The sequence below is a fragment of the Nycticebus coucang genome, chromosome 14 (assembly GCF_027406575.1).
Source record: "Nycticebus coucang isolate mNycCou1 chromosome 14, mNycCou1.pri, whole genome shotgun sequence".
NCBI classification, from domain to species: domain Eukaryota; kingdom Metazoa; phylum Chordata; class Mammalia; order Primates; family Lorisidae; genus Nycticebus; species Nycticebus coucang.
This window is the reverse complement of record NC_069793.1, coordinates 17,914,450-17,939,831: the sequence shown is the minus strand read 5'-3', so window position 1 is coordinate 17,939,831 and position 25,382 is coordinate 17,914,450. Positions and strand designations below refer to the sequence as shown.

Sequence of the window (25,382 nt, the reverse complement as noted above, 5' to 3'; positions counted from 1 at the left end):
AAGCCCAAGAGCTGGAGGTTGCTGTGAGCCCTGTGACGCCACGGCACTCTACCCTCGGGCGGTACAGTGAGACTCTGTCTCTACAAAAAACAAACAAACAAAAAAAAAACAACAAAGGGTGGCTCCTGTGACTCAGTGGGTAGGGCGCTGGCCACATACACTGAGCCTGGCAGGTTTAAACCTGGCTAGGGCCTGCTAAAACAATAAAGACAACTGCAACAACAAAAAATGGCCAGGCATTGTGACAGGCACCTGTGGTTCCAGCTGCCTGGAAGACTGAGGCAAGAGAATCACTTGAGCCCAGGAGTCTGAGGTTGCTGTGGGCTGTGGTGCCATGGCACTCTAAGCTTACATTATGGCAAGATTCCATTTATATGAACTATCCAGAATTGGTAAATCTAGAGACAAAAAGCACCCTGGTGGTTTCCACAGGATGAGAGAAAAGCTAATGGAGAGTGACTGCATTATGGGTACAGAGTGCTCTTTATGGCTAATGAAAATGTGGTTTTGAGGGGCAGCGCCTGTGCCTCAGTGAGTAGGGTGCCGGCCCCATATACCGAGGGTGGTGGGTTCGAATCTGACCCCGGCCGAACTGCAACAAAAAATAGCTGGGCACTGTGGGCACCTGTAGTCCCAGCTACTCAGAAGGCTGAGGCAAGATAATTGCCTAAGCCCAAAAGCTAGAGGCTGCTGTGAGCTGTGACGCCACAGCACTCTACTGAGGGTGACAAAGTAAGCCTCTGTCTCTAAAAAAAGAAAAAAAGGAAGAAAAAAAAAAAAAGAGAGAAAATGTTGTTTTCTCTGGGTGTGGTGGCTCACGTGTGTAATCCCAGCACTCTGGGAGGTCCAGGTACGTGGACTGCTTGAACTCAGGAGTTCAAGGCCAGCTTGAGAAAAAGTGAGACTCTTTCTCTACTAAAAATAGAAAAACTAGTACGGCACCCACAGCTCAGTGAGCAGGGCCCTGGCCACATACACAGAGGCTGGCAGGTTCAAGCCCGGCCAGCGCCTGCTAAACAATGACAACTGCAACCAAAAAATAGCTGGGTGTTGTGGTGGGTGCCTATAGTCCCAGCTACTTGGGAAGCTGAGGCAAAAAGCCCAAGAGTTTGAGGTTGCTGTGAGCTGTGATGCTAGAGCACTCCACCAAGAGTGACGAAATGAGACTCTGCCTCAAAAACAAAACAAAACAAAACAAAACCCCACAGCAACAACAACAAAAAAACAAGGCTAACTGGGTATTGTGGAGGGCGCCTCTAGTCCCAGGTACTTGGAAGGCTGAGGAGGTGAGGAGGGCAGGTCACCTGAACTCACAAGTTCCAGCTTGAGCTAGCTAGAGTGAGACCCCATCTCTGAAAAATAGCCAGGCATGGTGTGTGGCTGGCACCTATAGTCCCAGGTACTCGGGGGGCTGAGGCAAGAGAATTGGTTAAACCCAAGAGCTGGAGGTTGCTATGACCTGTGATGCCAGAGCACTCTACCAAGAGTGATGAAATGAGATTCTGTCTCAAAAAAAAAAAAGAAGAAGAAAAAGAAAAATAAGAAATTCTTGTTTTACGGGGAGGTGCCTGTGGCTCAGTGAGTAGGGCACGGGGCCCATATACCAAGGTTGGTGGGTTCAAACCCAGCCCCGGCCAAACTGCAACAAAAAAATAGCTGGGTGTTGTGGCAGGTGCCTGTAGCCCCAGCTACTTGGGAGGTTGAGGCAAGAGAATCGCCTAAACCCAGGATTGGAGGTTGCTGTGAGCTGTGACATCACAGCACTCTACCGAGGGTGATAAAGTGAGACTCTGTCTCTAAAAAGAAAAAAAAAAAAAAAGAAATTCTTGTTTTACAAGACAGATGTGGAAGTGGTACAATATTGTGACTGAACGGAATACACTTGAAAATAGTTAATTTTATGTTAGATGAATACAACCTCAATACATTTTTAAAAATAAAAGTCTTTGAGGGACTTTACCTAACAATTGCAATCAGTGTAACCTGGCTTATTGTACCCTCAATGAATCCCCAACAATAAAGAAAAGAAAAGAAAAAAAAAAAAAAAAAGTCTTTTAACCAGAGGTTTATCATACCTTATCTTTCTTCCCTTTTTTTGTCTTCTCAGGTGGTGGCACTTTGGGAGCTGGTGGTGGAGGAGGAGGAGGAGGGGGTGGTGGTTCTATCACAGCAGTAGCAGGCGCAGCACCTCGAGCCTGGAGTGGCTGCAGTGATGGAGCAGTCACTCCGATTGGGACAGAACATTCAGCATAACTCATAATTGCAGGTGCTGTTGCTAGTCCAAGGTAATTTGACTGTAAGCTCATTCCTCTGGCTTGATGGCCCAATCCTGCTGCAGGATGGCTAACTGGAATTGTCTGATGTCCAATCCCTGTTGCCTGGTTTCCAATCCCTGTTACCTGGTGACCTAACACAGAAAACATAAAATGATACTATAAAAAGGACACTCTGATAAGAACAGAGGAAGAAAAAAAAGGAATTGCGGGTTAGATCACCTACAAAATGATTCCAATATTACCTTTTTCTCAAAAAATATAGCCATATTTGTTAGCAGGAAAATATTTACTTTTTAATACCTTAGCTTTTACTTAAAACAACAAAATCTCTGATGTACGTAAATGAACAGAAAACAATCTGGAAGGATAAATGCCAAACTGTTTACAGTTGATATTTTAGTAAGAGAAAGGACCTTTTTTTTTTTTTTTTTTTGAGACAGTTTCACTTTGTTACCCTCGGCAGAGTGCCGTGGCATCATAGCTCACAGTAACCTCAGACTCTTGGGCTTAAAGTGATTCTCTTGCCTCAGCCTCCCAAGTAGCTGGGACTACAGGTGCCCGCCACAACTCATGGCTATTTTTTAGAGACCAGGTCTTCCTCTAGCTCAGGCTAGTCTTGAACCTGTGAGTGCAGGCAATCCACCCACCTCAGCCTCCCAGAGTGCTACGATGAAATGTGAGCCACGGTGCCAGGCTGAAAGGAAGTTTTTATAATCAAAAGCCTTTAACATTTCTTCAACATGTCTTCATTTATGACATCTACTGCTGGAAACATGGAAAACAAATGCATTGAGAAAAACCACACTTTAATCACCACACTTACCTGTAGCTATAGCTGATTGGCTGTAGAGGACTGGAGAACTGCCGATGGTTGCTGACCTCTGAACCACAGCAGTACTAATTTCTGTAGCTTTTCTCTTTATTGCTTTAGTGGAAGGGGAACTAGAAATGGCTGAATCAACTGAACTCTGAAATACAAACATTCTGGTCAGTGGCTGAAGGACTTGGTTAAACATACTCTTCTAAAACAAAACATGGTGTCAATCCGGCTCTACTCCCCCAAATTTCAAAACCTACTACTTACCTGGCTAGTTACAACTGTGGTTTGTGCTGAGGGTTTCAAAGGAGTATCCTCCTCTGTTCCTGGGGCAGGAGGCTCCTCACTCCCTTCATCTTCCATCTCCACCTCTTGGATCTCTCCATCTTCTATAGGAGGAGGTGGGGGAGGAGGTGGCGGAGGCGATTCTGGGGGGGGGCGGCGGGGGTGGTGGCACTTCCAAGGGTAATGGAGGTTGAAGCACAGGAACATTTGACTGAAGGAGGGTCCAGAATGGAGTAAGTGGCATAAGTGATGCCGAAGAAACTTGACCAGAAAAGGATTCTTTACAAAGAGAACCTATGAAAACAGATAAGAGTTAGAGAAAAAGGAAAACAAAAACTCCCTGGCTTATAATCAGAAACATTCAATTGATCAAGAGTCAAACACCTATAGGAATTTAGCACAATGTGAAGAATATAGAAAGCCATTTTAAACAGGGACTAGCTGCTCTTAACAAAAATCTGACTCACAGGCCATCTAATTCTCTACACTGATGCCATTAAAATATGAACTCAGTTTGGAAACGATTTTCATGAGAAGTAAATTTATGAACCTCATAGCACTTCCCCTGCTGTATTGTAATAGTTTGACCTTTGGGTCCAGATTCATGGATGAGTAAATGATGAATATCATATCAACTCAATGAGAAATTCAGTTATCTGAATCTGCAGTTTGAAGTTTTTGGTTGGAAATAGCAGAAGGTAATATGCTGGGGTCTTTTTATTTCTTTTCTTTTTTTTGCAGTTTCTGGCCAGGGCTGGGTTTGAACCCACCACCTCTGGCATATGGGGCTGGCGCCCTAGCCCTTTGAGCCACAGGTGCCGTCCTGAGGTCTTTTTATTTCAAAAGTGAAAGTGTTGAGTGTTACAAAGCGCATTTGCAATACTGAAAGTACCACCCATGTACTTTCTGAGTGGTGATGATCCAGAGGATTAACTATTCAAAATATATTATGTTGTGGGGCTTTTTTTTTTGAGTACCCCTCCCTCCCAGAGACAGGGTTTCCATCTGTTACCCAAGCTCAAGTGCAGTGGTATAATCATAAATCACTATAGCCTTTAACTCCTGGGTTTAAGTAATCCTCCCACGTAGCTGATATTACAGGTGCATGCATCCACATGCATGGCTAATTTTTAAATATTTTATACAGATGGGAGTCTTACTATGTTGCCCAGGATGGTCTCAAACTCCTAGCCTCAAGTGATCTTCCCACAATGCTAGGATTATAGACATAAGCCATCAGCATTCAGCCTGAGTTAGTAAGTTTTAAAAATAAAAAGTGCTACTGTGGACTTTATCCTTCCTTCACACATTTTTGTAAATTACATTCACATGGTCAATCACAGCAACACAAATTGGGAGGTACTTTAGGTTTGTAATGGGAAATGGGAAATTTTGGAAGACAAATAATAAAAGTAAATAATTCAGATGTTAAGAGAGAGGTGTTTGAAGATGCAGAGAATTTAAAATTGCTGTTGCTGAAGTTTTAGTTAAGAAACTGTACATAAAAAAACTACAAGGCCAGGTACAGTGGCTCACGCCTGTAATCCTAGCACTCTGGGAGGCCAAAGAGGGTCGGATCGCCTGCACTCACAGGTTCAAGACCTGCCTGAGCCAGAGTGAGACCTTGTCTCTAAAAATAGCTGGGCATTGTGGCAGGCACCTGTAGTCCCAGCTACTTGGGAGGCTGAGGCAAGAGAATCACTTGAGGCCAAGAGTGGAGGTTGCTGTGAGCTATGACACCATGGCACTCTAAGGAGAGCGACATACTGAGATTGTCTCAAATAAACAAACAAAAAAAACCCCCTGCAGGATCAGCTTTCCTCAAATTTTGCAATAACTACCATTGATTACTGTTCTTTCTCTGCTTGGAAAAGCTTTAAAGATTAGAGAAAATAGGAGGGTATACTTACTTGTAGCCTTCCCCATCCCTCTTTATCGTCAATAGGGAAGTTTCACAATATATGGGACTATTAGATATATATCCCAGGAATGCTGAAGGGGATTTTCTCCCTAAAATCATAGAATTTAGGAGTAGAAGAGACATGAGAAATCATCTATTTCAACCTCCTCATTTAAAGGTAATGAAACCCAGGCAGGAACTGACTTGCCCAAAATCATACAGGTATTAGTGGCCAGGCCAGAGCCTAAGCCCAAGGATGACTCCTCATCTAGCACTCCCTACTTTACTAAGATCTCCTCATGAGACACCAGGAATTCAAGAACTTTAGAAATCTCAGTAAAAATAAATAAATCTCATTTCTCATGGAGTAGATACCCAGATACGGCCACCTGTTAAATTTCATGGCCAAAGTGGTGGATTAAATAAAGCTCAATTATGAAAGGCTCTAGAGAAAGAAAAAGGTCATTTACGTGGCTTTGTTCAAAATACACCACACTGGCACTCAATAAGGAAAACCCAAAGCGACCATGACCCATTTGGCTTTTTTAGAGTACCCATTCTTTTTATGGAACCGATAGATAATATATTATGTAAAAGACTTTAACATGATTCACATTTCCACAATTAAAGACAGTTTTCCAGCTAAAAAATTTCAAATGACTCATTATGCTTCTTTACTTGGCTCTATCTAATATTAATTCATACATTAACCTTCAGACAAATAAAGTATGATTATGGCCAGGCAACCTATATTATGTAATAGTACATCCAGATTACATTAGGACTAAGGCAATAAACATTGAACATTAATAATTGTTTAAGGATTAAACCTTCCTCTAAACTAGCCACAACATAATGGTAACAAAATAAGATTTTATAATATTGTTAGATTTCTCATCTTGAAGCATAATGCTACACTGGCATAATTATGATGGTGACACGCTGCTATGTAGAGGGAACAGGAAAAACAGTAGGTTCAAGGTTAATAATGTGGTTTATGACCTCCAACAAAGCTAATCAGAATTAACTAAATCTTGTGTAAATCCTCTAAACTAGACTTGATAAATTTAGCCACATACAAGGAGCACTTTTAGAATTAATGCTTGAATCTTGGATCCTGTTGTAGTTGTCTACATGCGATGACTGACTAGGTTTTCACATTCATATAGATAAATGCATACTCCAAAGATGTGCATACTCCAAAAAGGCTGTGTGATTTTTTTTAAGGTTGTGCCTTAACATCAGTAATTATCTGTTAGTGTTAATACAACTAACTTCAAAAATTCTGGTTTGAATATCCATGCTTCTCCTTTCTAAATTTAATACAGTTAGTATTTTGCCATTTAAGAGCATATTGAAATCGGAAGTCCAAGGAGAGATTAAAATAATATGCACAGCATTTATGTGCTAGAAGATTTTATTATTATTTTTTTTTAGAGATAGAGTCTCACTTTGTTGCCCTCAGTAGAGTGCCGTAGCGTCACAACTCACAGCAACCTCCAGCTCTTGGGCTTAGGCAATTCTCTTGCCTCAGCCTCCCGAGTAGCTGGGAGGCTACTTATTGATAACGCCCAGCTTATTATCATTTCTTTAAAGACAGAGTCTCACTTTATTGCCCTAGGTAGAGTACTGTGCCATCACAGCTCACAGCAACCTCCAGCTCTTGGGCTTAGGCGATTCTCTTGCCTCAGCCTCCTGAGTAGCTGGGACTATAAGCACCCACAATGCCTGGCTATTTTTTGTTACAATTTGGCTGGGGCCAGGTTCGAACCTGCCACCCTCCATATATGGGGCCCGCACCCTACTCACTGAGCCACAGGCACTGCCCATGCTAAAAGATTTTTAAAACTACATTTTTTTTTTTTTTTTTGGAGACAGAGTCTCACACTATGTCACCCTCGGTAGAGTACCACTGCATCACAGCTCACAGCAACCTCAAACTCTTGGGCTTAAGCGATTCTCTTGCCTCAGCCTCCCAAGTAGCTGGGACTACAGGTGCCTGCCACAATGCCTGGCTATTTTTTTGGTTGTAGTTGTTGTTTGGCAGGCCCAGGCTGGGTTTGAACCCACCAGCTTCTGTGTATGTGGCTGGTGCCCTAACTGCTGAGCTATGAGTGCCAAGCCTACAATTTTTAATTTTTCTTTATTTTTATTTTTTGAGACAGTCTCAAGCTGTTGCCCTGGGTAGAGTGCCATGGTATTACAGCTCACAGCAACCTCAAACTCTTAGGCTTAAAGCGATTCTCTTGCCTCAGCCTCCCAAGTAGCTGGGAATACAGGCACCTGCCACAACACCCAGCTATTTTTTGGTTGTAATTGTCATTGTTGTTTGGCAGGCCAGGGCTGGATTTGAACCCACCAGCTCCGGTATATGTGGTTGGCACCCTAACCACTGAGCTACAGGCGCCAAGCCCAATTTTTAATTTTTCAATAACCTTGTTTGTTTAGGCAACTTTATTTCTATTCATAGGTAGTCCTCATTTATTTTCCCCCAAGGAGAAACTATTTAGTATTTTGAAAGAGGCAGGTTTATAGATTTAAAGTAAATAATAACACAAATAGTTCCATCACAGAGCTTAAAAAAAAAAGCATTTAAATTTAACACAAGTGATGTAAGCCCAATAAGACATGTTTGATATCTTTTTTTTTATTTTTTTCATGTTTGATATCTTGAAATACTACCCCATCTTTAGACATGACGTTAAATACAAACACTGAAACGATGAAATAATTAGAAATGATTGTGACAAATGAATAGAATTTTGAAACGTCCTTGGCTCCTCATACTGTAGTAAATTTTTGTTTTGTTAAAAGATGGTTTTAGTCACTGGATAAAAAACCAGTGGATAAAAAACCATATTATAAACTGTCTTTACAGACTCATAACAGTGATCAGTAATGCTCTTAAATTAAATCCAACAGACCTTGGGACAAGATTTGGATTTTTTTTAGATCAAATTTATAATGTTGTTTTAGGGGTTCTCAAGAAAGGCAGGCTTAAGAATGTAACCTATCAGTGGCTTTCTTTTTCTGAGACAGTGTCCTATCATCAGAGCTGGCATGCAATGGCATCATCCATAGCTCACTGTAGCCTCAAATTCCTGGGCTCAAGCAATCTTCCTGCCTCAGCCTAAATTTCTAAGACTACAGGCTCATGCCACCATGCCTAGCTAATTTAGAGACAGGCCTCATTCTTGCTCAGGCTGGTCTCAAACTCTTGACCTCAAGTGATCTTCCTGCCTCAGTCTCCCAGGATTACAGGCATGAGCCACCGTGCCCAGCCTATCAGTGAGTTTTTCCTACAGCACAACTAGTTTTGTTTTAATCAGATAGGAATGGTTCAAGATCCACCTCTTACTAGATAGGATCAACCACGTATGTCATCCTGGAAAGGAGAAAATAACTTTAACTCTATAATGTGTTCACAGAACATTCAGAGTTGGTAACTACAGAATTTTCAACTTTGGCAGGGGCTTTAGATCACACTAAAGTAGTCAGGAGTGGAATCATTTACCCAGGAATCACTATTAAGCACCTTCAGTTCATTAATTACTAAAAAGCAAACAACCCCCCCATCTATTATCAGACATTTCTATTATTGCTACCAAAAGAAGGGAAAGAATTCAAAAGAAAGTCTCCTAAATGAAAAAGGAAAGTAAAATACATTGTAACTTGAAGAAGTAGATTAAAACTGCCCTTTTCCTATGTTCTAAAATTATCACTGCAAGCACGTGTGGCTTTTAATTTAAGGTGCTCTGATGATTCCTAGCCTATTTAAGAAAATCATTTGGTATAGCACCAGAACTTTTCTACTGTGACCAGGGAAGCAGCAGAGTATAAAGACTCATTTTTTTATAAGTAGAAGACAAAATAACTCAGTTCTTCACTCTCTACGCTATAACAAATTACATTTTATTTATTTTCAAAGTCTATTACTTTAGAAACCACCCACAGATTCTTGTCTTCCTATGCCATCAACTTTAACAAGCAGCTACAAATTTGTAAGATTAAAGGTGGTTAAACATAGTCTTGATTACACTACATTACTCACTTACATTTTGTCATTCCAAGAAAGACAGACTGGGGGTGGGGTGTATCTTTAATAACATGGCAATAGAGTTTTGGGCTCTTCTGAAGAGCTATTAGATCCTCAGAATGACTGAGGAACAAATAAGGCCTTATTTTAGGACTCAAACACAACCCTAACTTCCTAATAAACACAATGTAACCTAATTGTATATACCTTTAAATTAATAAAAAAAAAAAAAAAGTATAACAAAACTGAATTCCTTTAAGAGTATCTTAAATGGAATGAGCTATCAAATTTGTGATTGTTTTATACTAGGATATTGTTCATTTTCTTTCTTTCTTTTTTTTTTGTTGAGACAGAGTCTCACTTTACCACCTTCAGTAGACTATTGTTCATTTTCAATGGCTAATAATTTTGTTTTTTGAAACAAGTACTAGTTATACAGCATTTCTTCATATCCTTGTGATTTGTGCCAACTATATACTTCTTGTAAGATTAATGGAGTTGAGAAATGAGGATGCAATATGAACAGATTAAGTGTTCTATAGAAATGGACAAGTCTTTATTTTTTTTTTGAGACAGTCTCAATCTGTGGTCTTCAGTGGAGTGCCGTGGAGTCTTAGCTCACAGCAACCTCAAACTCTTGGGCTCAAGCGATTCTCTTGCCTCAGACTCCTGAGTAGCTGGGATTACAGGCGCCCGCCACAACACCCAGCTATTTTTAGGGATGGGGTCTCACGCTTGCTCAGGCAATCCAGCCACCTTGGCCTTCCAGAATGCTGGCATTACAGGCGTGAGCCACCTTGCCTGGCCCTGGAGAACAAGTCTTCCCATACTCGATATTGACAGTTCATCTGTCTAGTTCCTTAGCATTAATCAGCTTTCCTATTTTTGGAGACCCATAGCAATGACTATGGCATAATAGATATAGGACAATCTTTTAAATCAAAACACACTGGGTCATCTTTTCATTTTGAGCAGTTTAACATAACAATATGCTGATTTCCAAACAGAATAACTTATTTTAGTTTAAGCCTCTATTTTTCAATTAGAAATTTACATTATGATATAACTTATTTTCTTCTTAAATTTTATAATTTAATGAAAGATTGTTTTTTCCTCTAAAAAACATTTCTGCCCAATTAATACAGGGTAAATTATTGTACCTGTAGTATTCTCAGAGGATTCTGCAGAATTTGAATCATTGCCAGTTTTGTCTTTCAAAGTCTGTTTAGGAAGAGTCTCATCTCTGTTTTCTTGCGCTTGGCTTTCTTCTTCCTCCTCCTCACCATCTGGGAACTCCCACTGAGACTCGCCCGACTGTTCGTTTACATAGAAATATCGTCTATGATCCCTAAATTACAAGAAAGAAAACACATGTTTTAAAACCCATTCTCCTACAAAGACACTTCCATTTGGTCCTGTCCCAGGGCAGCAGTCTGCTCTCACAGGGACGAACCTCTTCTTAGGACTGCTATTCACAAAGGCAACAAAGAGCTTTGACAATTGAGGATGGAGAACCAAGGATAATTCAAAGCTATCTGCACTGCCAGCAGCTCTGTGAATACAGCCCTGAGCCCTCTCACTCCAACAGATGACTTAGAAAACATCTTTCTTTTTTTTTGTTTTTTCTTTTTTGCCAATGCATAACAGGGTTTGACGTTTCATTAATGAAGGGACTCAATCGCCTAGAACACTAATTTCCCTTCCAAAGAAGAGAACGAAGTTTGTGAAAGGTGACTCTTCCCCTCTTGGACCGTGGAATTCACATTTCATATTCTTGGTATCAAACACAGTGAAAGCTAAAGAGAGGGAGAGGATCTGGGAGCTGAAAAATAAAAGAGCAAAGATTTCAAATAACGAAAAAAAAAAAAAAACCAAGAAAAGCCAAATATATAAAGAAATGTTTTCATCTGACCTGCTGGCAGAGGATAGTAATCTTGTTCTTCATTCACATCTTCAGCCACGAAGTTTTCCTTAACTTCACCGAGGTTAATCAGGAGTAGTTGCTTCCAGAGGTCCTGTAAAGCGCACAGAGCTCTCGCATGCGCTTAACCCCCAAGCCCGCCCTACTCCGTGCAACACTCTGGAGAGTAAAAACCAGCTTTGTCCAATCTTGGGAAAAAATCCGTTACATGGAACACTTTAAACATTGCTTTTTGTTTCTCCAATGTGTGGCTGGCTCAGCCTTTGTGCTTGCTGGGGCTTTGCCTGCCCAGCACTGCTAACTGCTGCTGCTCTCAGTCTCTAGACAGGCTGTCACGTCGTCAGGTGGTGGTGATCACAAATCATGTCTGAGATGTCAAAGGTGAAAGGTGAAAAGGGGAGAAGAGTGCGTACCTGTCCCAGTGGCAGGACCAGCCTTTAGGAGTGGCGTTTATTTCATACTGTTTTAGTTGTTCTGCTGCATCCTGAAGTTTTCGTTTAAGGTAGTTTCCATTAAGAGCCCCTTCCCTCCAGTCTGCAATTCGAGTCTATAACCAAGAGAGAAATAAGTTAAAGACATTATGTTAGGAGGCACAGTTAAAAGGAAATGAATCTCTGTTCTGAGACTGTATCAATGTACTCTGATGAAAGTAGACCAAAGAAAAATACACCCCTGTCTTTTTTTTTTTTATTGTTGGGGATTCATTGAGGGTACAATAAACCAGATTACACTGATTGCATTTGTTAGGCAAAGTCCCTCTTGCAATCTATACCCCCCATCTTAACTCATAAATCAATGCTAAGTATACTGAAGAATTCTGTAAGATGACCAAGCTCCAGTGTATTTTTATACTGCCAACACTGTTACCTGTGAAAATGAGTTGCAGCAGTTTTGTCTCCCTCTTTGGACTTTATTTAAAAACTGGTATCCATAGGGTGGTGCCCGTAGCTCAGTGGGTAGGGCGCCAGCCACATACACCCAGCCTGGCGGGTTTGAACCTGGCCCAGGCCAGCTAAACAGCAATGGCAACCGCAATAACAACAACAAAAATAGCTGGGTGTTGTGGCGGGCGCCTATAGTCCCAGCTACTTGGGAGGCTGAGGCAAGAGAATCGCTTAAGCCCAAGAGTTGGAGGTTCCAGGACGACACAGTGAGACTGTCTCAAAAAGAAAAAAAAATTGGTTCCCCCAGTTATCTACTTTTTTGGGGAAACACAGTACACTTAGATCAGTACTGTTAGCAATCAAAATTAAAGGTTTTATTTTTATGTTTTTTGAGACAGAGTCTCACTATGTCACCCTCAGTAGAGTGCCATGGTGTCACGGCTCACAACAGCCTCAAACTCTTGGGCTTAAGTGATTCTCTTGCCTCAGCCTCCCAAGTAGCTAGGACCATAGGTGCCCGCCACAACACCCGGCTATTTTTTGTTGTTGTTGCAGTTATTATTGTTTCAGCTGGCCCCACCAGGTTCGAACCCACCAGCCTTGGTGGATGTGGCCGGCGTCCTACTCACTGAGCTACAAGGTACCACCAAAAGGGTTCATATATTAAGGAAATTAGTCAACTTCCTACAGGAGCATCATATCTAATAATCTTTGTGTCATTTTATAAAGTACACAGGTTACAAATAGGACCCAGAATTTTCTTTCATGAAGATTTATAATGCTTTAACACTTAGAAGATACTTTCAAAATCTGGCTTTATCTGACCACAATAAATACAATTTTCTTTGAAAATATATATCTATTAAAGGTGATATCATCCTTACACACAAAACTTTCAGTATTCATCTTCATAATTACATTTTGCCTGGGCTAAAATATAGTTTTATTTCCTGGAATGACGGTTAAAATATGCATCAAGGTCAGAAATTTATGTTTAAGGGCAGGCACAGTGGCTTATGCTTGTAATCCTAGCACTCTGGGAGGCCAAGAAGGGAGAAACCCTTGAACTCAGCAGTTTGAGACCAGTGTGGGCAAGAATTGAGACCTCTTCTGTACTAGAAATAGAAAAATTAGGCTCAGTGCCCATTGTTTCGATGGTTAGGGCATTGGCCACATGCACCGGGGCTGGTGGGTTTAAAACCGACTCCAGGCCTGGTAAACAACAATAACAAAAAAAAAAAACAGCCAGGCGTTGTGGTGGGCGCCTGTAGCCCCAGCTACTGGGAGACTGAGACAAGAGAATCGTGTAAGCCCAAGAGTTTGAGGTTGCTGTGAGCTGTGATGCCATGGCACTCTACCCAGGGCGATAGCTTGAGACTGTCTCCAAAAAAAAAACAAAAAGCTCAGTAATGACGTAAGTTCTATAGGAATTAAATGCATATACTGAGACTCTGTCTCAAAACCGCCCCCCCAAAACAAAAAACCCACATAGAATTAGAAAAATTAGCCACATGCTAGTCCCACCTATTCAGGAAGGAGAGGGAGGAGGATCGCTTGAACCTAGGAAATTGGAGGTTGCTATGAGCTAGGCTGATGCCACTGCACTCTAACCTGGGCAACAATCTCACTGTCTCTAAAGAAAAAAGAAAGAAAAAGTCAACAAAAGAAAAGAAATATAAGTTTAAAAATAAGCAAGGGTGGCGGGTTCCAACCTGGTCTGGGCCAGCTAAACAACTATAACAACAACAACAAAAATAGCCGGGTGTTGTGATGGGTACTGTAGTCGCAGCTACTTGGGAGGCTGAGGCAAGAGAATTGCTTAAGCCCAAGAGTTGGAGGTTGCTATGAGCTGTGATACCACAGCACTCTACTGAGGGTGACATAGTGAGACTGTCTCAAAAAAAAAAGGCAAGAAGAACCAAATAAAAAAAAGAATGAAAAATAGTTGATGCAGTTTTTTTGGGAATAGGATCTCCCTCTGTCACCCAGGCTGGAGAAGAGTGGAACAATCATAGCTCCCTACAGCTTTGAACTCTTATCCTCAAGTAATCATCCTACCTTGGCCTCCTAAAGTGCTGCATTATAGGCATGAGCTACCCACTCTGCCGGGCAAGATAAATTCTTCAACATTTATAGCATTTCATTTAAACACTGTTTCTACCAAAAAATGGCTAACTTACCTCAGTCTGTAAAAGCAGCACATGAAAGTTGGAGATGGACTGTCTATTAATGCCCAGGAATTCAAATTTACTTGTCAGGGTATTTGCCACCTCTCCAATCTGAAACTATAATGTAGGAAAGAAGAAAAGTAAAAATAAAAATAGAATTAGCAATATTTTCTATATTACGTAAAGAATTGCATTTACTATTACAGATACAATATGAGTCTATAAACAGCTGTATCTACTCATGGATAAAATAAAATTCTTATTTGTATAAAATAATTTTCACATAGTAAGTGATAAAAAGTGCTCAGTAACAGGCGGCACCCATAGCTTAGTGGGTATAGTGCCAGCCACATACACCAAGGCTGGTGGGTTCGAACCTGGCCTGGGCCAGCTAAAACAAAGACAACTGCAACAACAAAAAAAGATAGCCAGGCATTGTGGAGGGCACCCTAGTCACGGCTACCTGGGAGGCTGGGGTTGAATTGCTTAAGCCCAAGAGTTTGAGGTTGCTGTGAGCTGTGATGTCACAGCACTCTACCCAGGGCGATAGCTTCAGACTGTCTCCAAAAAAAAAAAAGCTCAGTAATGACGTAAGTTCTATAGGAATTAAATGCATACCTCTACTCAATCTACTATAATACATTCTAGTATAATATGGAATTCAACAGTTAAAAAGAGACCCCAATCTAAAAGGCTGAACTGAGAAAGATGGCCTGAAATGGGAAGATTTCAGTCAAAGAATACAAAATTTAAGTTATAAAACGAGTAAATTTGGGGGAATCTAAGACACAACATGATGACTGTAGTTGTCAACACTATTGTTTTTATGGCTCGGTGCCTGGCTCAAGCGGCTAAGGCGCCAGCCACATACACCTGAGCTGGCAGGTCGAATCCCGCCTGGGCCCGCCAAACAACAACGATGGCTGCAACCAAAAAATAGCTAGGCGTTGTGGTGGGCGCCTATAGTCCCAGCTACTTGGGAGGCAGAGACAAGAAGATGGCTTGAGCCCAGGAGTTGGAGGTTAGTTGTGAGCTGTGATGCCACAGCACTCTACCCAGGGCGAGGGCTTGAGGCTCTGTCTCAAAAAAAAAAAAAAAAAAGAAAGAAACAAAAAAAGCACTATTGTCTTTATATTTGAAATTTGTTTAAGAGATTAGATCTTAAATGTTCTCAAGACATATACAAACAAAAGATGCAAACTAAGCAAAGTAATAGGGTAATTAGCTAGTTCATGGTAATTGTATCACATGTAGCAAATTATTATTATTATTTTTGAGACAGATTCTCACTTTGTTGCCCTTGGTAGAGTGCTATGGCATCATAGCTCACAGCAACCTCAAACTCTTGGGTCTAAGTGATTCTCTTGTCTCAGCTTCCCAAGTAGCTGGGACTATAGGTGCCCGCCACAATGCCTGGCTATTTTTTTTTTTTTTTTTGGTTGTAGTTGTCATTGTTTAGCTGGCCAGGGCCGGGCTTAAACCTGCCAGGTGCATGTGGCTGGTACCATAACCACTGTGCTACGGTCCCCGAGCCACATGTAAGCAAACTATTATGCTGTTCATAGTAAATATTTAACTTTTGTCAATTATACCTCAATAAAGCTGGAGAAAATATGTTCTGAATGATATGACTTGCAATATTGCCAATTATCCATTACTAGTTGCTTATACAAGCTACTTACTGAAGCTTAAAACAAAATGAATTCTCTAGTCCCTTCTATATGGTTCTAACAAACCAAAGAGTTCTCTCTCTTTTAAGACAAAAGAATATGCTATGTGTTTTGTTTCAGACTACCCTTAAATAGCCAATACTTACTTAGACTAATTCTCGTTAATGGGTTAGAAATACAAGTAGGACTAAATATGCCTTTGTATTATCTATAACTTCTAGTCTCGGCTTGGTGCTTGTAGCTCAGAGGCTAGGTCCCCAGCCACATATACCGGAGCTGGTGGGTTCAAATCCAGCCCAGGCCTGCCAAACAGCAATGACAACTACAACCAAAAAAAAGCCGGGCGTTGTGGCGGGCGCCTGTAGTCCCAGCTACTTGGGAGGCTGAGGCAAGAGAATCGTTGGAGGTTGCTGTGAGCTGTGACACCATGGTACTGTACCCAGCGTGACAGCTTGAGACTTTATCTCAAAAAAAAAAAAAAACAAACCAAAAAAAACACACTTCTAGTCTTGTTAGTACTCCCAAGCCAGAAAAGCCTATATTGATAAGCTACTGCTTTCTAAACAAGGCTTAACTTGAAAATAAGCAGTATTTAGAATTTATTTTGGAATTATTTCTCAATAGCAAGTCAGCCCTTTAATTCCTATTTCAACCTTAAATAAGATCTTTTCATATATCCAAGTAAATGATTTAGCCTGGGAAACAGCAAAGATTCCTTCTACTACTTGCTAATAGAAAGTAGTTTAATGACTGGCCTTTTAAAAAACATTAGTCTAGGGCGGCGCCTGTGGCTCAGTGAGTAGGGTGCCGGCCCCACATGCCGAGGGTGGCGGGTTCGGACCCAGCCCCAGCCAAACTGCAACAGAAAAATAGTCGGGCGTTGTGGCGGGCGCCTGTGGTCCCAGCTGCTCGAGAGGCTGAGGCAGGAGAATCGCGTAAGCCTAAGAGTTAGAGGTTGCTGTGAGCCGTGTGATGCCACGGCACTCTACCCGAGGGCGGTACAGTGAGACTTTGTCTCTACAAAAAAAAAAAAAACAAAAACATTAGTCTAGGGCTGGGCATGGTGGCTGACACCGAGCTCACACCAATCCTAGCACTTGGGAGGCCGAGGTGAGTAAATTGCCTGAGCTCGCAGGTTCGAGACCAGCCTGAGCCAGAGTGAGACCTCAGCTCAACAAAAAAAAAAAAAAAAAGTTTTGTCAAATAGCCGGGCGTTGTGGCGGGCGCCTGTAGTCCCAGCTACTTGGGAGGCTGAGGCAAGAGAATCGCCTAAGCCCAGGAGCTGGAGGTTGCTGTGAGCTGTGACATGACAGCACTCTACTGAAGGTGACAAAGTGAGACTCTGTCTCTAAAGAAAAAAAAGAAAAAAATAATCGTCAAGCTGCATTAAGTGATATACTTACTTTCAAATCCTGTTCTTCTTCTACCTTTGGTGCTATTTGTACTTTGGTTTTCTCTGGAGATTCTTCCACTTCCATCTCTTTGTCTGAATTCTCATCTGTTTTTTCTAAAATTTCAGCACCAATTGCTATAAAAGAAAACATGTAAAATTAAATAAGAAGGACCAATACCAGTAGAACCCCACATGTATTTTCTACCCCATTTAGCAGATAACTGAAAAAGGTCACCAAAAGCTCTCCTTTGCCTTTTCTCCTTACTCATTAAAGCCCCTATAATTTTTCAACCTGCTATATTTATAAAGCCCAAAACTTTACCCTTTATAATCATCTTTCTTAAGATACAGGTATAAATAAAATTTTACTTCATTCTATCGGATTATCCTACATAGGCCAGGTGAGGTGGCTCACGCCTGTAATCCCAGGCTGGGGTGGGTGGATTGCTTGAGCTCACTGAATTTGAGACCAGTCTGAGCAAAAGCAAGATCCCGTCTCTACTAAAAACAGAACTAAGGCAAGATGGTCGCTTGAGTCCAAGAGATGGAGGTTGCTAGGAGCGATGATGCCACAGCCCTCTACCCAGGGCGACAGCTTGAGACTGTACACAGTAACAAAAAAACAAAGATTATTCTATCTACTAAAAACAGAACTAGGGCAAGATGATCGCTTGAGTCCAAGAGATGGAGGTTGCTATGAGCGATGATGCCACAGCCCTCTACCCAGGGCGACAGATTGAGACTGTACACAGTAACAAAAAAACGAAGATTATTCTATATAGTTTCTGCTTTCCTTTTCTCCTTAACATAATTCCTTATCTTCTTTTCCAGAATACCATTGCTTTGGTTACTTTCCAAGGTAGATATCAAGCCTAAAATACTAAGATGGGAGGCTGGAAGGAAAGGCTCTCAAAATCAGAGCAGCATTAATTTTTAATCATCTGAAAACTTCCTTCCAAAACTGATTAAGACCTATAGACGACAATCTATATTGGACTCACCTTTCTGGTTGGTGCTCATATCTATTGGTAGTAGAACCCTCCAAAAGAGAATGGGTTTACCACTAGCTTAAATGAAGCACAAGATATGAGCTCTGTTACCATTTTTCTTGTGTTTGCTCCAGAAACATTAACCACTGCAGCTCCTCCTTGTTACCTTTTTTCTTAATACTTCTAAACCCAAAAGTTTCCCATACATACAATGTAAATGATAGTCATGAGAATATCAGTTTTTATAATGCCATCATTTATTAGAAATCTTGTATCTGACGGCCAAGTATAAAAATTTCACAATTAAGCAGACTCTGTCACATTAGAATGCAATGTAACACTAGGAATCTGCACTGTAGTGATAATTAAATGTGCATAAAAATAACAGCACCGGGATCAGCTAGTCTGAAGACAGTGAGTTATCTCAACTGATGTTTAGAAAGTCACAGATGGAATTTCTTGGTCTACTCTTGCCCTGCTTTCTCACTACTACACTTCACTAGTCTTTTATCTTTTCTTTTTTTTTTTTTTGAGACAGTCTCACTTTGTCGCCCTGGGTAGAGTGCTGTGATGTCACAGCTCACAGCAACCTCTAACTCGGGCTTAAGCTATTCTCTTACCTCAACCTCCCAGGGACCATAGGCGCCTGCCAGATGCCTATCTATTTTTCAGAGATGAGGGTCTCACTCTTGCTCAGGATGGTCTTGAATTTGTTGAGCTTAGGCAATCTATCCACCTCGGCCTCCCAAGTGCTGGGATTACAGGCGTGAGCCACAGTATCTGATCCTACTTGACCAGTCGTAAAAAAATAAATTAAGGCCAGGGAGGGTGGCTCATGTTTGTAATCCCAGCACTTGGGAGGCTGAGGTGGGTAGATTGTCTGAGCTCACAGGTTTGAGACCAGCCTGAGCTAAAGCGAGACCTCATCTGAGAAATAGCCGAGTGTGGTAGCAAGCACCTGTAGTCCCAGCTACTCGGGAGGCTGAGGCAAGAGAAGCACTTGAGCCCAAGAGTTGGAAGTTGCTGTGAGCTATGCTACAGCACTTCACCAAGTGAGACAAAGTAAGACTGCCTCAAAAAAAATTTATTAAAAGAAGATATAAGAACCAGGATATTTATTATAGCATTATTCATTATGAAAGACAACAAATAAGTATAATACATTCTAAAGAACAAAATGAACAATATAGCTTCCTAGTATTAAAACCGAATACACCAAGCACCTCAGAAGCTCTGTGTGCCTTGTTAATACACACAGACCGCACATACCTCTATCTTTATGGTGTTTGTCACTATCTTCCTTTACTTTCATCATGGACAGAACTTACGTACATTTTTTGCTTATTTTCCAATTTATATACATAAAATATTAACATATACATTGTTTTGTGGCTTTTTTGTTCAAAATTTATTTCAAAGATCAATTCATTTGATGAATATAACTATGGTTTACTCAATATGTCACCAGTTCTCATATACCTTATGTAAGAATATACCACAATCTATTCATTTTCTGTGGCCTATAAAGCTTTCCTGATTATACAACTGCAACATTTATTCTTTTTCTTGAGACAAAGTCTCATATTGTCAACCTCGGTAGAGGATCAAGGCGTCATACCTCACAGCAACCTCAAACTCTTGGGCTTAAGTGATTCTCTTGCCTCAACCCCCCAAGAAGCTGGGACTATAGTCACCTGCCACAATGCCTGGGTATTTTTTTTTTTGGAAACAGAGTCTCAAACTATAGCCCTGGGTAGAGTACTCTGGCGTCACAGCTCACAGTAACCTCCAACTCTTAGACTCAAGTGATCCTCTTACCTTAGTTTTTTCTATTTTTAGTAGAGACAGGGTCTCTCTTTTTGCTCAGACTGATCTTGAACCTGTGAGTTCAAGCTATCTACCTGCCTAGCCCTCCTAGAGTGCTAGGATTACAGGTGTGAGCTACCACACTCTGCTCTGTTTTTCTTTCTTTCTTTCTTTTTTTTTTTGTAGAGACAGAGTCTCACTTTATGGCCCTCGGTAGAGTGCCATGGCATCAAATAGCTCACAGCAACCTCCAATTCCTGGGCTTAAGCGATTCTCTTGCCTCAGCCTCCCAAGTAGCTGGGACTACAGGCGCCCGCCACAACACCCGGCTATTTTTTGGTTGCAGTTCAGCCGGGGCTGGGTTTGAACCCGCCACCCTCGGCATATGGGGTCTGCGCCTTACCGACTGAGCCACAGGCGCCGCCCTCTGTTTTTCTTTTTTAAAAATAGAAATGAGTTCTCATTCTATTGCCCAGGTTGAAGTATAGTATCATCATAGCTCCTGCAGTCTTTAACTCCTGGGCTCAAACAACTCCCCCTTTTCAGCCTCCTGAGTAGGCAGGAGTGTTGGTGCACACCATCATGCCCAGCCAAATTTTTTATTTATGTTCTGTAGAGACAGGGTGTTGCTTTGTTTCCCAAACGAGTCTCAAACTCTGGCACCAAGCAATCTTCCCACTGTGACCTCTCCCCCAAACTGCTGGGGATACAAGCATGGGCCACTGCGTCCAGTCAACATTATTTTTTAAAGAGTGGAACAAACACAATTTAAATGTCCATCGATGGCTTAGCACCCATAGCACAGTGGTTATGGCACCAGCCACATACATGGAGGGTGGCGGGTTTGAACCTGGCCTGGGCCAGCTAAACAATGGCAACTACAACAAAAAACAGCTGGGCGTTGTGGCAGGCACCTCTAGTCCAAGGTACTTGGGAGGCTGAGGCAAGACAGAGCCCAAGAGTTGGAGGTTGCTGTGAGCTGTGACACCATAGCACTCTACTGAGGCAACATAGTGAGACTCTGTCTAAAAAAAATAAAAAATGAATGTCCATTGATGGGACATCTCTATGCAAAGATAGAGAAGGTCTGAAAAGATATGTCAGCACAAATATAAATGGCAGAGAAATGGACCACAGGGGTATGGAATAAGAACAAGGAAAAGAGGAACGAAGAGGCCATGCGCAGTGGCTCGCACCTTAATCCTAGCACTCTGGGAGGCTGAGGTGGGTGGATTGCCTGAGCTCATGAGTTTGAGACCAGCCTGAGCAAGAGTGAGACCCCACCTCTACTAACAAATAGGAAAACTGAGGCAAAAAAATTATTTGAGCCGGCGTTGGAGGTTGCAGTGACCTATGACACCATGGCACTCTACCCACGGCGATAGCTTAAGACTATGTCTCCAAAAAAAAAAAAAGGGCTCAGCGCCTATATAGCTCAGTGGCTAAGGTGCCAACCACATATACTGTGGCTGGTGGGTTTGAACCCAGCCTGGGCCTGTTAAACAATAACAACTACACTAAAAAAATAGCCAGGTGTTGTGGTGGGCGTCTATAGTCCTAGCTATCTAGGAAGCTGTGGCAAGAGAATCACTTGAGCCCAAGAGTTTGAGGTTGCTCTGAGCTGTGAATCCATAGCACTCTCATAGCACCGAGGGAGACAAAGGGAGACTGTCTCAAAAAAAAAAAAATAAAAAAAAAAAAAAGAGGAAGGGAAACTTCGCCCAGGCTAGCCTTGAACTCTCAGGCTCAAATGATCCTCCTGCCTTGGCCTCTGTGTGCCCAGCTGTTTGTGTTTTAACCATGCCGTACACAAGTATTTTCTGGTAGGTGTACTCAATTAAGGTTTGTTGTTCAAACCTCATTGCCTTTTTTTTTTTTTTGAGACAGAGTTTCAAGCTGTCACCCTGGGTAGAGTGCCGTGGCATCACAGCTCACAGCAACCTCAAACTCTTGGGCTCAAATGATCCTCTTACCTTAGCGTCCCAAGTAGCTGGGACTACAGGTGCCCGCCACAATGTCCAGCTATTTTTGGTGTTGCTGGGAGTTGTCATTGTTTTAGCTAGCCCTGGCCGGGTTTGAACCGCTAGCCATAATGTATGTGGCTGGCTCCTACCAACTGAGCTCTTATTGCTGCCTTTTAACCACAGAATTAGGGCCAAAATGGAGATTAAAATGCTAGTTTTATTCAAGCTTCTCTCATACAACTGAAAAATGCAGCATGGCCTCTTCAACCCTGAAAGAAGACAATTTGAGTCCTCGTGACAGGACCAAATTATCTTCCCACCCATGGAGGCTGGGGCAACTTCTACACAGAAATGAGGGTGTGCTCACCAGAAGTAGTCCTTGCCTGCTTTGCTTAGCAGTTGGAACTAGTGAACAAAGGCTACCCATGGGTTTCAGACACATCAAGGCAATTTCTGCAGCAAGCAACAAAAAAATGAGGGGAGTGTCCATCTTTTCTACTGCTTTTGAGAGAGAAGTAATCCCCACTCAGTAATGAATACAACACCCAATGGATGTCAGCCTCTCTCACTCTCCACTCATACACTCCTCTACTAAAGGTGGAAGAGGAAAAGGTAGAGGAGTAGAAGGAAGCATCATTTCTGACGCCCCCAAAACAGAAAGGTATGATCTCCCTCTTTTTTGCTGAAGGGGAAATTTAAAATGGAAAAGAATTATTTTTTTCCCATCCATATGGTTCAACTTTGAAGCTTAACATGAAGCATGAATTACCAGTTTCTCCATTTTCTGGAGTATCTCGTCCAGTTTTGCTAGAACTCCGACTAGTGGATTCTGGACTGGTAGCTCGAACAAACATCTTCCATTTTCCTCTTTTAGTCATAAGTCTACGCATTCCATCTTGAGATGCTGGTTGGCTGGTATCAGAACATGGACTAGACCCTGACACACTACCATCTCCTTCCTCCAAGGCTCGCAACTCTGCCTGCAGAGAACATAACAACGAAGTCAGCGTCATTATCTGCTTACTTATGCATTGATCAGTAGCAAGAATAATGGCCATGACTATATTTTTAGAATTAAAAACCTTTGAGAATAGAAAACATTTGTTTTGTTTTTCTGAGACAGAGTTTTACTTTGTCCCCCTTGGTAGTGTTCTGGTGTCATAGCTCACAGCAACCTCAGACTCTTGGGCTCAAGCGATTCTCTTGGCTCAGCCTCCCAAGTAGCTGAGACTATAGGCACCAGCTACAACTCCTGGCTAGTTTTTCTGTGTTTAGTAGAGATGGGGGTCACTCTTTGCTTAGGCTGGTCTTGAATGCCTGAGCTCAGCAGATCCACCTGCCTTGGTCTCCCATAGTGCTAGGATTACAGTTGTGAGCCATTGGGCCTGGCAGGAAATATTTCCTAATACATTTTTCCATCAGAACTGAACATTATCCATATTCTATTGCTAATCAATATATGCTTATCCATGATTACAATAGGAAATACTGACTTGAAGGGGACAGGTTCCAGCGTTCCAAACATGAAAAATTTTCAGTTTACCCAACAGAAAAAGCTTAATTTATCTAGCCCCCATAGCTTCAAAAATCTTCAAATGGGGGAAAAGCTTCAAGGTACTATTACTGTTACAAAAGTTGGAGGTTGCTGTAAGCTGTGTGACGCCACGGCACTCTACCGAGGGCAATAAAGTGAAACTCTTGTCTCTACAAAAAAAAAAGAAAAAGGTAGACCTTTAAAGGCAGATTAGACAGTTCTAAAAAAAGGGGGGGAGAGGGCAGAAAATAGATAAAAACTAACCTCCCAATGAGGAATGATTCCTGTGGACCATTTTTAAAAAAACGAGGAACATGAAATTATAGGTTCCTTTTAATCTGTATTGTACAATGCCCATTTACCCATTCAAACAACGTCATGGCTTGTCTCTGCACTTTAATTGCAGGATTAAAAACCAAAATATCACAACGTTCACTTGTTAAGAAATTAGATCAAAGTTTCATTACTCATCGCACCTATACTTAAATCAGAATGCTTTATTGGCTGTCCCCTGACAAAAGCATCATAATATAAACAAAATCTCAACAATGGGGATAAGTCAAGTGCAATGTTCCTGGTGTACAATAGTCCTAGGGGGAAAAAAAAACACACTTCAGCTAAACCTTCAAAATCTTACTTTTTTCCTTTCCAAAACTAGCTCCAGCTCAAGGGTATCTTGTTCCTCTTCCTCCTCACTTTCTCCAGACTGGACGACACTGCAAAGATCCTCCTGAGAAGGGTCTTCAATACTGTCCAACGTAACTTCCTGTGGCTTGACTACTGTTGCTGCTTCTTCTACTGTTGTACTTATTATTTCTTTTACTTCCAGAAGGGGCTCTTCTTTGCAAATCACTTTTCTTCTCCATCTCTCCTCTTCCTCTTTTATTCCCTCGGGCAATAAAGGAGCGAGCAGTGATGCTGCTACCCCTTTCTTTTCTTCCTCATTATTTGCGAGAGCTTGAATGCCTTCATTTACTTCCTATAAAGGTTAAAATAATTTAGTCTCATTTAATTTTTAGAGAAGTCTTAACTACATACACATTCAATTATTCATTTTTTTTTTTTTTTTTTTGAGACAGAGTCTAACTCAGTTGCCCTAGGGTTGAGTGCTGTAGCATCATAGCTCACAGCAACCTCAAACTCTTGGGCTCAAGTAATCCACTTGCCTCAGCCTTCCTTGTAGCTGGGACTATAAAAAGCACTGGCCACAACTCCCAGCTAGTTTTCGAGATAGGGTCTCTGAGCTCGATCCCCCTGCCTTGGCTTCTCAGACTGCTGGGAATACAGACGCGAGGTATCACCCCTAGTCTCTATTGTTACATTAACTACTTTCAGTCAGTCACTGGGTATTTTTTTTTTTTTTTTTTTGAAACAGAGTCTCACTAGATCACCCTTAGTAGGGTGCCATGATGTCTTAGCTCACAGCAACCTCAAACTCTTGGACTCAAGCCATTCTCTTTCCTCAGCCTCCCAAGGAGCTGGGACTACAGGAGCCCACAACACCTGGCTATTGTTTTTCTCTCTCTCTTTTTTTTTTTTTCTTGTAGTTTTTGAGTGGTGGGCCAGATTTGAACCTGCCACCTCCGGCATATGGGGCCCGGTGCCCTACTCCTTTGAGCCACAGGCGCCGCCCAACACCCAGCTATGTTTTAGAGACAAGGTCTTGCTGTGGCTCAGGTTGATCTCGAACTCATGATTGTGAGCTCAGGCAATCCACCTGGTCTTAGCCTCCCAGAGTG

The 25,382-nt window shown here is 41.8% G+C and overlaps 1 protein-coding gene across 1 annotated transcript in view; it reads right to left on the bottom strand.

Annotated features, from left to right (window-relative positions):
- The window catches only part of FNBP4 (formin binding protein 4), a 49,380-nt gene that overhangs the window by 10,378 nt on the left and 13,620 nt on the right, over positions 1 to 25,382 (bottom strand). Inside the window, 10 exon segments of the mRNA XM_053561757.1 lie at positions 2,076 to 2,407; positions 3,100 to 3,244; positions 3,361 to 3,531; positions 3,533 to 3,672; positions 10,475 to 10,662; positions 11,649 to 11,782; positions 14,300 to 14,404; positions 17,361 to 17,485; positions 22,879 to 23,089; positions 24,281 to 24,622. Of these exon segments, the coding sequence (XP_053417732.1) occupies positions 2,076 to 2,407; positions 3,100 to 3,244; positions 3,361 to 3,531; positions 3,533 to 3,672; positions 10,475 to 10,662; positions 11,649 to 11,782; positions 14,300 to 14,404; positions 17,361 to 17,485; positions 22,879 to 23,089; positions 24,281 to 24,622 (1,893 nt within the window).